The sequence below is a fragment of the Littorina saxatilis genome, linkage group LG17 (genome assembly GCF_037325665.1).
Source record: "Littorina saxatilis isolate snail1 linkage group LG17, US_GU_Lsax_2.0, whole genome shotgun sequence".
In the NCBI taxonomy this organism is placed as follows: domain Eukaryota; kingdom Metazoa; phylum Mollusca; class Gastropoda; order Littorinimorpha; family Littorinidae; genus Littorina; species Littorina saxatilis.
Genome location: NC_090261.1, coordinates 19025793 through 19040719, shown reverse-complemented (window position 1 = coordinate 19040719; position 14927 = coordinate 19025793). Strand labels below are relative to the sequence as shown.

Here is a 14927-nt window from a genome sequence, read left to right as displayed (position 1 = left end):
TTTACGCACAACAAAGATTACACACAAACTATATGGAATTCAATGACGCACACTCCTCCGCGTTACACACACACACACATGCACACACACAAAGCTAAGGACTATATAGAAAGACTGGCGTCACCTCAATACGTCCAGTGTCAGGCTGGAAGTTACGTGCTGGATCCTCGGTGGTCATACGACACTGGATGGCACAGCCGTTGAGGTGGATCTTGTCTTGAGTCAGGTCCAGCTCCTCCAGGGTCCTGCCCTCTGTGATTCTGATCTGAGACTGGACAAGGTCCACTCTGCAAGACAAAAAAGAAAAAGGTATAGCATGCATACACAAAACAAACACCGCGACAGTCAAAACCTCCAGCATTTTATAGTAGCAGGGAGAGAATGTTCTTGAATTTAATTTTTTGGTAGGACAAGTGAAGCAAAGCCAAGACAAGATGATTAAAGGCACAGTAAGCCTCCCGTAAACCATCACAGATACTGTCAGGCTTTTACACACAGTATAAACACCTTTCCATTTGAACGCTCACCAAACAGAAACATCCTAGGTGCCCTACGTAAAGAGCAAGCAATTTTCAAAGAATTAATTTTGCGGATTGTGTCAGAGACAATCGGACCGTGGTGCGTTTTGGCGCTAGATCTAACTTTTAAACTCTAAATAATAAATTGACAGCTTATTACACAAACATTCTTAAATCGAAAATTTCAACAATAAATTTTCATTTAATTAATATACTTACCCAACTCACATATATATAGCATTAACTTCCGTTTGATGCTTAGACATTGAAGTACAGACCCTGGTAACAGGGGGAGGTAACTCCCAAAACAAAACAAAACCTTGAAGTCAAGGCCCTGGTAGTTACCTCCCCTCACCGGCTGCCCGCGCATGCGCGGTACATACCGCCGGTATAGTCGTTCCCAATGAAACACCACATTCAACCATTAATAACGATTGCGGGGTAGGTTGGGAGGGAATTTACTATGTGAGTTGGGTAAGTATATCAATTAAATGAAAATTTATTGTTGAAATTTTCGATTAAATCACATATTCTTACTCCAACTCACATATATAGCAGATTGCTACATAAGGTGGCGGGAAACTCAATTATTTCTGGTAAGAATCCGGCCTGCTTCAACCATGACTGGTAAGCAACTACTACCATCCCGGCGGGTACTAGAGAATTAACCCACAGAAAGTAGTTTGAGAAAGACGTCTTAAAAACGTCCAAAACACCGCTCTGAAGCCGTTCGAGAGTCTGCCCGGTCGCAGAACCGCCAAATAAGCGGCCCAAGCTCTGGCCCCATGAGTTCTACGAGAACGCAGAGGGAGGACTGAACGCTCCCCCCCCCCCCCCCCCCCCATTTGACTGCCACACTCATAAGTTTGTTCAATGAGTGTGGAGGCTCATCTAGTCAGCGCTGTTTTGCAATAATTTGCTTCTATCCGTTTAAAACGAAAGAACCTAAAATTCTGGTCTGGAACTCCAAAAGGAGCCATGCAAGACGAGTATGTTCAAATACTCAATATCTTGCGCGAGACCCGAAAAAGCATGTAATTCGCTGCCCCTTCACGGGGATCAAGTGAGCACCAACAAAAAACAAGAAGAGCAAACGCTCGATCGAGTCACTTTCGCAGTTCTGAATATTATATGAGGCATCAGATGGACAGGAAGAAATTGCTATTCACAACACAATGAGTCACGTTCACATAAAATTTGAGCCCGGTCACTTTTATAGTTTCCAAGAAAAGCCCAACGTTAAGTTGTGTGTTGCCGAACAGAAAAGGCTAGTTATCTCCCTTGTTTTTCTGATAACGTTCGTAAAAGGCTACAGATGTAAATACTTTGATGTAAAGAATAATCCTACAAAGTTTCAATCACATCCGATGAACTTTGTCAAAGATATAAAATGTCTAATTTTTCCTTTGACGCTGACCTGTGACCTTGAAAAAGGTCATAGGTCAACAAAGGCTACAGATGTAAATACTTTGATGTAAAGAATAATCCTACAAAGTTTCAATCACATCCGATGAACTTTGTCAAAGATATAAAATGTCTAATTTTTCCTTTGACGCTGACCTGTGACCTTGAAAAAGGTCAAAGGTCAAAGAAACCATCGTTAAAGTGTAGAGGTCATTGGAGGTCACGACTAAACAAAATATGAGCCCGATCGCTTTGATAGTTTCCGAGAAAAGTCCAACGTTAAGGTGGTGTCTACGGACGGCCGGCCGGCCGGACAGACTAACACTGACCGATTACATAGAGTCACTTTTTCTCAAGTGACTCAAAAATAGTATGAGAGCCTTCTTTATAATGTGACAGGGGAGGCTACCGCTCCTTTCACGGCAGACTCTGCACCCGAGTTGTTGGCCTTTAAACGTCAACACCTGTGGATTGTAGAGTTCTGTTTGTGATGGGGTCTGGTGGTTTCCGATTGTCTGTATGTTCATGGAAACCTTCGGGTTTGCATAACAGTTTTTATAGGGCTAAGAAATTAGCCCTAACATTTTCAATCCTGTTTGATTGCACTTCGCTTCCCGAGGTGATCGTAGTGTTTCGGCACACGGTTACATCTGGCGCTTGCGAGCAGGGATGGGACTCGGCATGATATGTTCAGGTAATGGCATAATATGACCACTGAACATTTTCCTGCTGTTCCCATTCTGCGAACTTGGGATGGACAGTGGTCCCCCGGTTCGGAACTACGGGACGAAGTTCATTTCAAACAGGGGCGATTGTGACAGGGGAGGCTTCTGCTCCTTTCACGGCAGACTCTGCACCCGAGTTGTTGGCCTTTAAACGTCAACACCTGTGGATTGTAGAGTTCTGTTTGTGATGGGATCTGGTGGTTTCCGATTGTCTGTATGTTCATGGAAACCTTCGGGTTTGCATAACAGTTTTTGTAGGGCTAAGAAATTAGCCCTAACATTTTCAATCCTGTTTGATTGCACTTCGCTTCCCGAGGTGATCGTAGTGTTTCGGCACACGGTTACAATAACAAAAAGGAAGGCTTGCATCTCTCAATAATTCTATGACTCTTAACCAAAAGAACCCTAAAAAGAGGCACTAAAAGATTATGGCAATGAGTAAACCACAGCACCATAGTCCCATGAGGTAGACGCTAATTGTTCGTAATGAACCAGAGGCAAGAACCTTGTCCCTTGTTCAATGGATAGAGGCATGACCAAATGTCGAAAAAAAACATCTGGCATTTTCTAGACTCCTTACAAAGAAGAGTCAAAAGAAACGTCTTAAAGCCGAAAACAAAGGAAATCATTTGCAGTTTCGGCGAGTATGCAACCTCTCATCAAAAGATGAACTGAGATTTGCTCATCAACAAACCAATGCGGCTCAAGCAAAAGCGGAAAAGCTAGGTCTTAACTTAATTTTCACTAGCAAGTAGCTATGAAATTTAATCGATCAAGGATGGAAGCAAGCGTCATAGTGCGTGCTTGCTGTAGTGCCAAACATGGAACGATCAGTGCCTAAGGCTGTCCACTCAGAACTGATTAGGACGAACTCTCTAGGTGACCATTAAAACATAATGCCAAAGTATGTGAAACCTCGGGAAGGCGTGAAGCCCGCAAGGCCTAGGAGATAGACGTCAGCTCTAGAAAGGCGTGACCGATCTCCTCCCGATAAACGAGTGATACCTGAGTAAAAGATATCAAAGTCCTCATCGGTGGGAAAAAAGCTCATGATAGAGCATAAGCGTTCCTGAAGTTCCTTAAACAATAAGGGACACTCACCCTCCTATGAACCGAGGCTGTGAACCCAGCCTGATCCAATCGGTTAGCCAAAAGTAGGCTACTGCTGGTGCATGACCTGCTTTGAGCATGACCGAGCGTATGACGCAGTACTGCTTTCTGCGTTAGGAGTCAAAGTCTAACAAAGACAAGGACTCATAATCCTCATGGGCTGTGACAGAAAAAGCCAATGAATGATCATGGCTATGAACTGGACCGTCGTTACCCGCCGAGTATGTTAGACAAGAGTGCCGTAAACCGGCAGTCCTGTTGCCCTCAAACTGACTTTAAATACTTCTTGCCAAGACGGAAGAAGTTAAAAGAAAGTCCGAACGAACTCCTTGAGAGGACAAAAATGTGTGAACCCAAAGGCCGACAGCTGTCGTGAATGACCTTCTCGCTACTTGAATTTGAGAGTCTGTCATCTGCTTTCTAACCTAAGTAGAATGCTGATCAGATTCGTAGTAATCCTGAGTAGCAGCAGGAAACGACAAAAATTGTTTCCTGATAAAAAGAGATGGTCGGTGTGATCGGCGAAACGGAAATCGAAAAGTCCAACTGACCACAAGTTATCCTCTCCAGTCCATGCATAAGCAGATGGAGATAGTACGAGGAAGCCGCGATTCTGGTTGTACGTCAGCAACCGAAAGTGCAGAAATCACGATGGGCGAAGCCTGGTGTGACATGAACAAAATGGCTGAAAGCCGTAGTGCCCGTAGGTCAGTCTGCTTGTAGGCAATTGACTGCGTATCAAAAGCCAAAACAGAAATCAAAGAAAGACTGGTCGGCATAACCGGAAACCGGGAAGCCAACCTGCCAAAAGGCTCCAAAGACGAAGTGTCCTCAGGAAAAATCTGGAAGTTAATTTCGCCGCCAAATCAAGAGTCACCATGAGTTTGGCCGAAAAACCAGAACACGTTTGTTCATCGCTGAAAGACCGAAAGTCAGACGCGGAGACCGAAGCAAGCCGTATTCATAGATGCCATCACGTACAGACCCTCACCATCCGAGACAGCCGAAGCGGAACCGGAAGTAAGATACAGGGCATCACTGCCCCCAACGAACTAGAACCCTGAAGGGTTGACGTCGGAAGTTGCGGACAGGAAAGAAAAAGTGCTACGATCACCTGGAACGTCGGAAGACGAACCAGAAATAGCCGGAAACCCCAGTGCAGAAGCACCCGCAACACCGTGGTGGTGCGAGCTGATGCTAATGCGTACGATCCTTCACTCGCCGGAACAGCCGAAGCGAAATCGGAAGTGAGAGACAGGGTACCGCTGCCACCAACGACATGAAACCCGAAGGGTTGACATCGGAAGTCTACTGGCAAAGAGTCATCATTCCCGGAACCATCATTGGCCGAAGCCGGAAACGATTGTCCCCAAGTACCGGAACCCCGTGCAGCCACACTGTGCGGAACCCGTAAAGAATGAACGCTACCGCAACCTGAAACCGACGAAGCGGAACCGGAGGTAGCCGGCACCCCATTGTGCCAAATGCGGAAGGTGGTGGAGCCGCAAGATGAGAAGTAGCTGTCACCCCTTCTGCAAAATATCTAGAAGTAACTTCAGCGGCCAAAACCAATGGCCGAAGAAGTCTCTCCTCGACTCGAAAGGTAGACTCGACCACTGAAGAGTCGTCCCGATCTTCGTCGTCATCCACACCATCAACGACAAAGTCGTCCGGCATAGACTGAACATTCCCGGAACCATCATTGACCCGCGCCGGAAATGATGGTCCCCCAGTACTGGAATCTCGTGCAGCCGCACTGTGAGGAACCGGTAAGGAATGGATGCTACCATACCCCGGAACCGGCGAAGCGGAACCGGAGGTAGCCGGCAATCCCGATGTGTGAACAACCGGAAACACTGAAGTGCTATGCCCGGAAGCCGACACGTTAAGTCCCCCACCATCCGAACCGAACAAGCGGAAGTGGAAGTGAGGAACGGATTGCCGTTGCCACCAACAACCGGAAACCCGACAGGGTTGCCGCCAGAAGTTGATGACAGCGAACGGAAAGTGCCACTATTAACCGGAACGCCCGAAGGCGAACCAGACGTGGCCGGAAACCCCCTTGCCGATGCACCCGCGTGAACGGATGCCAAGGCCGACGATCCTATACACGAAGAGCCGGTCACACCAAGCCCAACGAGACAGGTAGGGTAACCGTCGAGGCGAACTACACTTTCTGAGGGTGCGGTAAGCAGCGAACTTCCCAAAACACGTACCTCGTCGGCAGAACCTGACGGTTGAGGGAAAGTCAATCAGCAGAGGTCACGGTACGCGGTAGCTGACGGCCGAATCCTCAACATCGAGGCAGAGTCGCCGACTCCTGGTGGAAACGCCGCAAAGGCGGAACAAGCCACCCCTCTTCAAAGGTCAACATCTCCTGCATCTGTTCTTGAAGCTCGAAACCAAGGAAAGAGATGCCAAGACTTCTTTGACCTTCCAAACAGGAGACAAAGTAGGCGATAACACAATAAAGGGTCGAAAACGACCCGTAACGATTCTATGCTAACCTGGTCAAAAACTTCCCTACCAGTTAAAAAGCAAGAGAATCCTTAATTAGAGTGTGATTTCTAATTAGCCTAGCTAAAAGAAGATCTCTTACAGATAATTCACTTCCGCTTAAGCATAAAAAGATAGACGAACTGCTCAGCAGGAAAACGAATGTCACCTGCCTGGCAGCGCTACAGCTCTTGTCCGCCATGTTGAAAACCACAACTCCGTGAAGACGGAGACACCTTGAAGTTTACAACACAATTTACCAAAATGCAAATGGCGGCACAAGCTATGAACAAGAAGAATCTGTTACAGATAAGTCACTAGACTTAAGCTTAAACAACAATACGAACTGCTCGGCGGAGAAAGGACAGAACTTGTCTGAGTGAGCAACTGCTCTTGTCCGCCATTGTGAAAACAAAACGAACTCCGTGAAAACGGAGAGAGACATTTTCACCAATGAACAGTTACAATAAACAAAAGTTGTAAACAAGAAAGATCTTACCAACAGCTTAGCAAGATGTACCAAGGGTCATGAATGGCCTTCCTCACAGGAGGCCAAAGGCTGAAAAGCCTAGAAGAAGTACGAACACGTCTGAACACAAGCGTGTTGAAGTAGGGAATGACTATACCTGCGGTATGTACCGCGCATGCGCGGGCTGCCGGTGAGGGGAGCTAACTACCAGGGCCTTGACTTCAAGGTTTTGTTTTGGGAGTTACCTACCCCTGTTACCAGGGTCTGTACTTCAATGTCTAAGCATCAAACGGAAGTTAATGATTATATGTGAGTTGGAGTAAGAATATGTGATTTAATCATAAAAGAATTATTTTTTCATCAAGACAAGATCAGTACAATTCGAAGTTTTGAAAGTTTGAAAAAAGAAAAGCCCGGAAGCAGGGTCACGCAAGGTGTCGTAGCAGACGACGGTTTATACCTATCGCCAGTTCCTCTGAACAGTCAAAAGCCATCGCTAGAGTTCTTGTGAACCACAGCAGTTTGTTTCGTGCATAGTCAGAGGTACTTAATAACGTGCTATTGCAGATAAGCTCACAGCGAGTGGCATTCAAATTACTAACTGACGACTACATTGTGAAAAAGGGAAACTTGCATGATCACACGGGTTCACGATGGCTCAGGGGTAAGATAAACCATGCCAAAAAAATTTCTTTGAAAATTGCTCGCTCTTTACGGAGGGCACCTAGGATGTTCCCGTTTGGTGAGCGTTCAAATGGAAGGGTGTTTGTACTGTGTGTAAAAGCCTGACAGTATCTTTGATGGTTTACGGGAGGCTTACTGTGCCTTTAACGCAGTGCAACACAGTTATAAACGGATCTTTGTGTTTGGAGTGTTTTAGTGTGAAGAGTGAAGAGTCAGGGTAATTAGATAGGGCAGAACACGTATACGTAAAAGTAACTCCTTTATTCACACTAAAATCCACTTCATGACACATTGGTTGGGTTTTTATGAGTCTGACAGTTAGGATCTCATGTATATTTTCTTATCAGAACTGAACCGGTAACTGAAAATGCTAAATTAAAATAATATATTGCTTAGAAATGCTTTTCGATACACAGAATTATTAAACACACACATATCGCTGCAAAGAAGACAAATTGGATCAAAACATGCACTGGTTCACAAACTGCAACATTTTAAAAATAAGCACATTTTATGATGTTTTTCTCAGTTTTTGGTGAATAAAACCCAAAAAATTTGCTTTTCACTCAAAATTTAAAATGGTTTCCCTTGATTAAGTTATTCTGCTTGCAAAAATCAAACAAGCAGCAAACTGTTTCAAAAAGAAAAGAAAAAAATGTTTGCCTACCCTGTCTCCCCTTAATAGTCAAAGCAGTAGTTGGTTGTGACGATTCTGTCGGTTGTGGTGTTATGTTAACAAACTAGAATCGAACGGACATACTACAGTCTCTTACCTTCACGTGTTCGTGTGGCCATTTTTGGAACTGAAAGCGAGGCTCTCCTTACATCCGGCATGTTCCGGTTTATGCATAAGCTAAGATCGGACCAGGTACGCATTGTGTAGTGGAAAAATCAGTGAATCTTTGGTCGTGACGTTCGGACAAACTATCAGCCACGGCACACATTTTTTCAAAATACCGGTGATGTTCAAACTTTCCAATATGCAGTATATAGTTTTATCGTTATTACTGTTGTTTATAAAGGAAAACATGTTTAAACTTGTCCAGGAAGCGATCAGGTGAAAACAAACAAGTCGCGTAAGGCGAAAATACAACATTTAGTCAAGTTGCTGTCGAACTCACAGAATGAAACTGAACGCAATGCAACGCAGCAAGACCGTATACTCGTAGTCCACCGCTCACGGCATAGGCAGTGAAATTGACAAGAAGAGCGGGGTAGTATATAGTTGCGCTGGGAAGGATAGCACGCTTTTCTGTACCTCTCTTCGTTTTAACTTTCTGAGCGTGTTTTTAATCCAAACATATCATATCTATATGTTTTTGGAATCAGGAACCGACAAGGAATAAGATGAAAGTGTTTCTAAATTGATTTGGAAAATTTAATTTTGATAATAATTTTTATATATTTAATTTTCAGAGCTTGTTTTTAATCCGAACATAACATATTTATATGTTTTTGGAATCAGCAAATGATGGAGACGTAAATTTGGATCGTTTTATAAAAAAATTATTTTTTTTTACAATTTTCAGATTTTTAATGACCAAAAGTCATTAATTAATTTTTAAGCCACCACGCTGAAATGCAATACCGAAGTCCGGGCTTCGTCGAACATTACCCGACCAAAATTTCAACCAGTTTGGTTGAAAAATGAGGGCGTGACAGTGCCGCCTCAACTTTCACGAAAAGCCGAATATGACGTCATCAAAGAAATTTATCAAAAAAATGAAAAAAACGTCTGAGGATATCATACCCAGGAACTCTCATGTCAAATTTCATAAAGATCGGTCCAGTAGTTTAGTCTGAATCGCTCTACACACACACACACACACAGACAGACACACACACATACACACACACATGCACATACACCACGACCCTCGTCTCGATTCCCCCCTCTACGTTAAAACATTTAGTCAAAACTTGACTAAATGTAAAAAAGATAAATGGGAAACACATCAGTGGGACATACGCGAGTCACAACCGACTGACTGATTCTTTTGGGTCAAAATCATCCGAATTTACAACAGCTTAACCATAAAGTTGACTGAGGTGTATTTTTCAAACCTCAGTTGTGTGGTTACTTGCTAAAAATTAGTGCCTATGATTTTGGATTCTTTTTTTTTATCAACAAAGTAGGTGAACACACCGGACATGTTCTCAGGAGGGAAACAAAGAGAATATATTTATACTTTTTTTTTTTTTTAAATAACATCCAGATTCACAGACATCAACATGTCATATTGTATCTCTCATGGGTATATTCAAAACAACAAACGAACACAAAAATAGTAAAGCTTTTGTGAAATTTTTGTATTTTCTTTGCAAATGCACAAGGGTATACCGAACGACCTTTTGTCACAGGCTCAGATACAAACTTCAAGTTTCAACTTCAAGTTTTTATAAACATGACCCCGCTGTGACCCCAAAATTTGACGAGGTTCAACCATTTAACTAGGGTCATGTCGGCAGATCATTAAACCCTAGAAATGTACAAAGTTTCAAAGCTCTTAGCTTCAAAAACGCCTGAGATAACGTGGACGTTAAGTTTTTATGAATCCAACATGACCCCACTGTGACCCAAACATTTGACGAGGGTCAATCAAACTGGGGGTCAAGTCGGGAAGTTATCAAACCCTAGAAGTGTGCAAAGATTCAAAGGTCTAGCTTGAATATCATCCGAGATAACATCAACGTTAAGTTTTTGTGCACGGCTGGACGGCTGTCCCGAAGGACGTCCATACGGACAGACACTGCTCAAAACTAAGACTCAGGGATGTCGTTAGGCGTCGGACATCGGACATAGACCGATTAAAAGGCTCAAATGTCCGATTCACTCAGCCGCATGGCGGTCAGATGTCCTATCGTTTTCAACTGAGCGCGGTCATTGTCCGATAAGAACTCCATTCCTTCGGACAGCGCGTTATTTGATAATTTTCCTTTCATGATAATGAGCTTCAAAAAGTGACCAAGCGCTCTCGCGTACAGGTGCACTGAAGTTATGCAGTGCAGATCTTGCATTTTACGAACCGTTTGCGGTATGAGCTGTTTGCGTACATCCGTCTAGAGCACTAAAGTTAGGAGTACGGTAGACAACTCCAACTGACCAAGGCTTGCGTATGCTTTAATTTGCTTTCAGTTAGAGTTGAAGCGCACGGCACTGAATTATGCCACGGAAAAAAGCTAAAGCCTGCCAAACAAACAAAAAAGCTGAACACGTTTGGCGTTTCAACGGCATCGTGTGCTACATTAGGGCCAAGAAGAACATGGGAAAACATGGCTAGCGTTAGCATAATTCCGGAAAATGACAGCGCCACTGACAGTGTCGCCGCTGAAACCTCCACAACCACAGAAAGTAAAGTTTCGTGACTTGAAGATGTACGTGTCAGTACAACAGGACATTCGCACAGACGGTCTTTTAATAAGGTTAACTATTCATGGCTGACCCTGTTTAGTACTAGTTGGTTAGAATTTGACAGCAAAGAGACCATCTATATAGGTAAACTTTTGTCGAATATGTCAAGAAAAAGCTCTGTCAGGAAATCATGCAGTTTGTGTGCCAATCATGCAGTTTGTGTGCCAATCAAAGTAAGTTTTTGGTTGCTTTTTAGTTTGTTTGTTTCTTTTTTGTGTGTGTCCTGTTTGAAACAAAAGTAATAAAACAATATATGCACACAATGTTGGTGCATATATTGATATGTATGTGTGTGTGTGATCATAATTTTGTGTTTTGCACAAAATTATAATGTCCTATTACAAGAAGAGCAAACGCTCGATCGAGTCACTTTCGCAGTTCTGAATATTATATGAGGCATCAGATGGACAGGAAGAAATTGCTATTCACAACACAATGAGTCACGTTCACATAAAATTTGAGCCCGGTCACTTTTATAGTTTCCGAGAAAAGCCCAACGTTAAGTTGTGTGTTGCCGAACAGAAAAGGCTAGTTATCTCCCTTGTTTTTCTGATAACGTTCGTAAAAGGCTACAGATGTAAATACTTTGATGTAAAGAATAATCCTACAAAGTTTCAATCACATCCGATGAACTTTGTCAAAGATATAAAATGTCTAATTTTTCCTTTGACGCTGACCTGTGACCTTGAAAAAGGTCAAAGGTCAACGAAACCATCGTTAAAGTGTAGAGGTCATTGGAGGTCACGACTAAACAAAATATGAGCCCGATCGCTTTGATAGTTTCCGAGAAAAGTCCAACGTTAAGGTGGTGTCTACGGACGGCCGGCCGGACAGACTAACACTGACCGATTACATAGAGTCACTTTTTCTCAAGTGACTCAAAAATGTGTGAAAGCAGTCAAATGTCCTATTGATGCCGAAGAGCTCAGGACATTTGTCCTATAGGTATGAATTTGTGGCAACATCCCTGAGACTCACCGACTGCTCAGGTGAGTCAAAAAGCCAACAAGCGCAGCAGACTGTAAGTAAGCCCATCTTACCCCGTTACTTGTTCTGTGACGGTATGTTCCACCTGCAGTCTGGCGTTGACCTCAATGAAGTAGTACTGTCCAGATTTGTCCAGCAGAAACTCCACCGTGCCTGCATTCTCATATCCCACAAACTTGGCCAGTCGCACAGCGTCATTGGCCATTTTGGTGCGGACATCTGCATCCAGTTGAGGGGCCGGTGCTATCTCTACCACTTTCTGATGGCGCCGCTGCACCGAGCAGTCCCGCTCAAACAGGTGCACCACGCCACCTGCACTGTCACCTGCACACAGACCCCCCGCGGGTTAAGGGGAAGAATTTACCCGATGCTCCCCAGCATGTTGTAAGAGGCGACTAACGAATTCTGTTTCTCTTTTTACCCTTGCTAAGTGTTTCTTGTATAGAATATAGTCAATGTTTGTAAAGATTTTAGTCAAGCAGTATGTAAGAAATGTTAAGTCCTTTGTACTGGAAACTTGCATTCTCCCAGTAAGGTAATACAATTTTGTACTACGTTGCAAGCCCCTGAAGCAAATTTTTGATTAGTGGTTTTGTGAACAAGAAACAATTGACAAGTGGCTCTATCCCATCTCCCCGTCGCGATATAACCTTCGTGGTTGAAAACGACGTTAAACACCAAATAAAGAAAAGAAAAAACCTGCACACAGAGGTAACAATTCCCAGATCTAATAACACTCGCTCAAATAGGTACACCACACCAACCGCATCATCACCTGCACACAGAGGTAACATGTCCCAGATCTAATTATAACAGTCTCAACAGGTACACCACGCCACCTGCATTGTCACCTGCACACAAAGGTAACATGTCCCAGATCTAATTATAACAGTCTCGCTCAAACAGGTACACCATGCCACCTGCACTGCCACCTGCACACAGAGGCAACATGTCCCAGATCTTAATATAACAGTCTCGCTCAAACAGGTACCGTATTTGACGAATTACAAGATGCACCGTTTTATAAGCCGCACCCCCGACTTTTAACAAAAAAATTGGGACGAGCCACGTATAGGCCACGTCACTATATTAGCCGCCGTCGAAAAAAATATAATCAGATCGTGTCAATCAATCAAAACAACCAGGCAAACGAAAGTACAGTATTTGGCGAAATCGGCTCCGAGAATAAACAAGTGAAACAAAGAAGAAAAGTGAAAAAGTTTGAAGAAAAATATCACACACACAATTAGTAACTTAAACGAGTACTGACCTTGGGAAGACGAAGTTTGAGTGGAATTCCATGAATGTAGTTTACCGGAACGGAAGGATATGTGAGAGAGCGCATGTCCGGAAGAGCCATATTTTAACACACAGATCATCTAGTTTGTTGTAAAAAAGAATTAACAACTGATGATCTGAAATTTAACAGGTTTGGAAAAACATTTTCATATATTCTTGGGCGGGTAACTTAGGCTAGGGAAGGGCACATATCCTTCCGTTCCGGTAAACTACATTCATGGAATTCCACTCAAACTTCGTCTTCCCAAGGTCAGTACTCGTTTAAGTTACTAATTCCATTTCACGTAGTTTAGCCGAAACTACAGGAAATGTGAGACTTCAAAGTATGTTTTTTCAAACGTTTCTCATAGTCATACCTCATGTTCTCACTTTCACATCAAAATCCCTAAGACCACACCGTCAACTTTGTGTTTAGTGCATTATGCCTCTTTTATTTTCAACATTTTCCAGTGCATTATCTATGCCTGGGTTTTAAGTGCATTATCTATGCATCTTTGATTATTCAAAAACATGTTTCAGTGCATTATCTATGCATTGTTTCAGTTATGAAGACTTTCGCCACAGGCAGGTTTCACAATCTTCAATCACAGACTTCCTTTTTTTTCAACAAAATCAATCTTGACAGAGATCTTTGAAATAGTGTTTTTATTGAAGCCTTACATCCTCCTGGATGGAATCAAGACAAAAACTTGTATGGAGACGCATTCTTGTCGACATAATGTGATAGCTTGTTACAGTACTCTATCAAACAAAGGGATAGACGTAAACAGAATTGGGTAACGATTTATTCAAAGAATATTGTCCAGAGGCTTTAATAAATTAAGCAATAACAATGCAAGCAAAATATCATTTCCGAGCTCAGTGAAAAAAGCAGCAAATAAGGACTAATTATTGGAATTCCGTTCTTCTGAACTGCTATTTCGCTGTGATGCACATCATGAGCATACCTTCAAAAGTAACAATGTTAATTGCACTCCATTTCTCACTTTAAAAAAAAAAGTAGAATCATTGACCAATAGAAAAAAACGAGTTTGGAATTTTTTTTGCATATTCTTGGGGAATAAATACCTGAAAATGTAACCCTACCCTCTAAATGGTGACATCATGACAGCGAAAAAAAATATACTGTTCAAAAAAAGAAACGCATAGCTTGTAATATTTGGTTAATTTAGTTATATGGCTACAAGGATATCCACCTAACTGCAGAAAATGTTTATCTGGTCGTCGACCTTTCGTCCATTGCCACAAGTGAGCTCTGCACGTGACGCATGCGTTATCAGTGGCTACAATGTCAAAATTGCTCATTTGGCATGACCACTCGTCATGCTTCAGTGTAATCTCGTGAAACTCGGGGAATATTGAGCTCTCACCATGTCTTCCAAAACCCATAAAAGCGGATTGTTCGCCACAAAGAAATCAGACGACAATTCAGCGACGAAAGATGGCCCAATTGAGCAGAGAAGACCGCCAAATTGCATTGGGTCGTTTACAAGCAGGCCAAAGTCAAAGTGCAATCGCCAGGCACTTCCACGTGTCCCAGAGCACCATCAGTAGACTGTGGGTCAGGTTTCAAGCCACTGGCTCCGTTGCTGACTTGCCACGAGCGGGAAGACCAAGGGCGACAACTGCTGCTCACGACCGCTTCATACGGCTCCGCCACCTCCGGAATCGTTTCCTGTCGGCCTCATCTTCTGTCCAGGCTCTCCCCGGGCCACACCGATTATCGGACCAGACCGTGCGGAACCGCTTGCATGAAGCTGGTTTGAGAGCTCGCAGACCTCACAGAGGAGCTGTCCTCACCCGCCGCCATCGCCAGAACCGAG

At 43.4% G+C, this 14927-nt stretch overlaps 1 protein-coding gene and 1 long non-coding RNA gene across 6 annotated transcripts in view; one reads left to right on the top strand and one right to left on the bottom strand.

The window, feature by feature from the left end:
- Positions 1-14927, bottom strand: part of LOC138952783 (pyruvate carboxylase, mitochondrial-like) — a 479047-nt gene that overhangs the window by 355403 nt on the left and 108717 nt on the right. For all 5 annotated transcript variants that reach the window (XM_070324522.1, XM_070324518.1, XM_070324521.1 and 2 more), the window contains exons 7-8: positions 11859-12129; positions 125-287 (exon numbers count right to left, since the gene is read on the bottom strand). In XM_070324522.1, the coding sequence (XP_070180623.1) occupies positions 125-287; positions 11859-12129 (434 nt within the window). The remainder of the gene's footprint in view (positions 1-124; positions 288-11858; positions 12130-14927) is intronic.
- The window catches only part of LOC138952804 (uncharacterized), a 148870-nt gene that overhangs the window by 114468 nt on the left and 19475 nt on the right, over positions 1-14927 (top strand). The gene's annotated exons all lie outside the window — the stretch shown is intronic.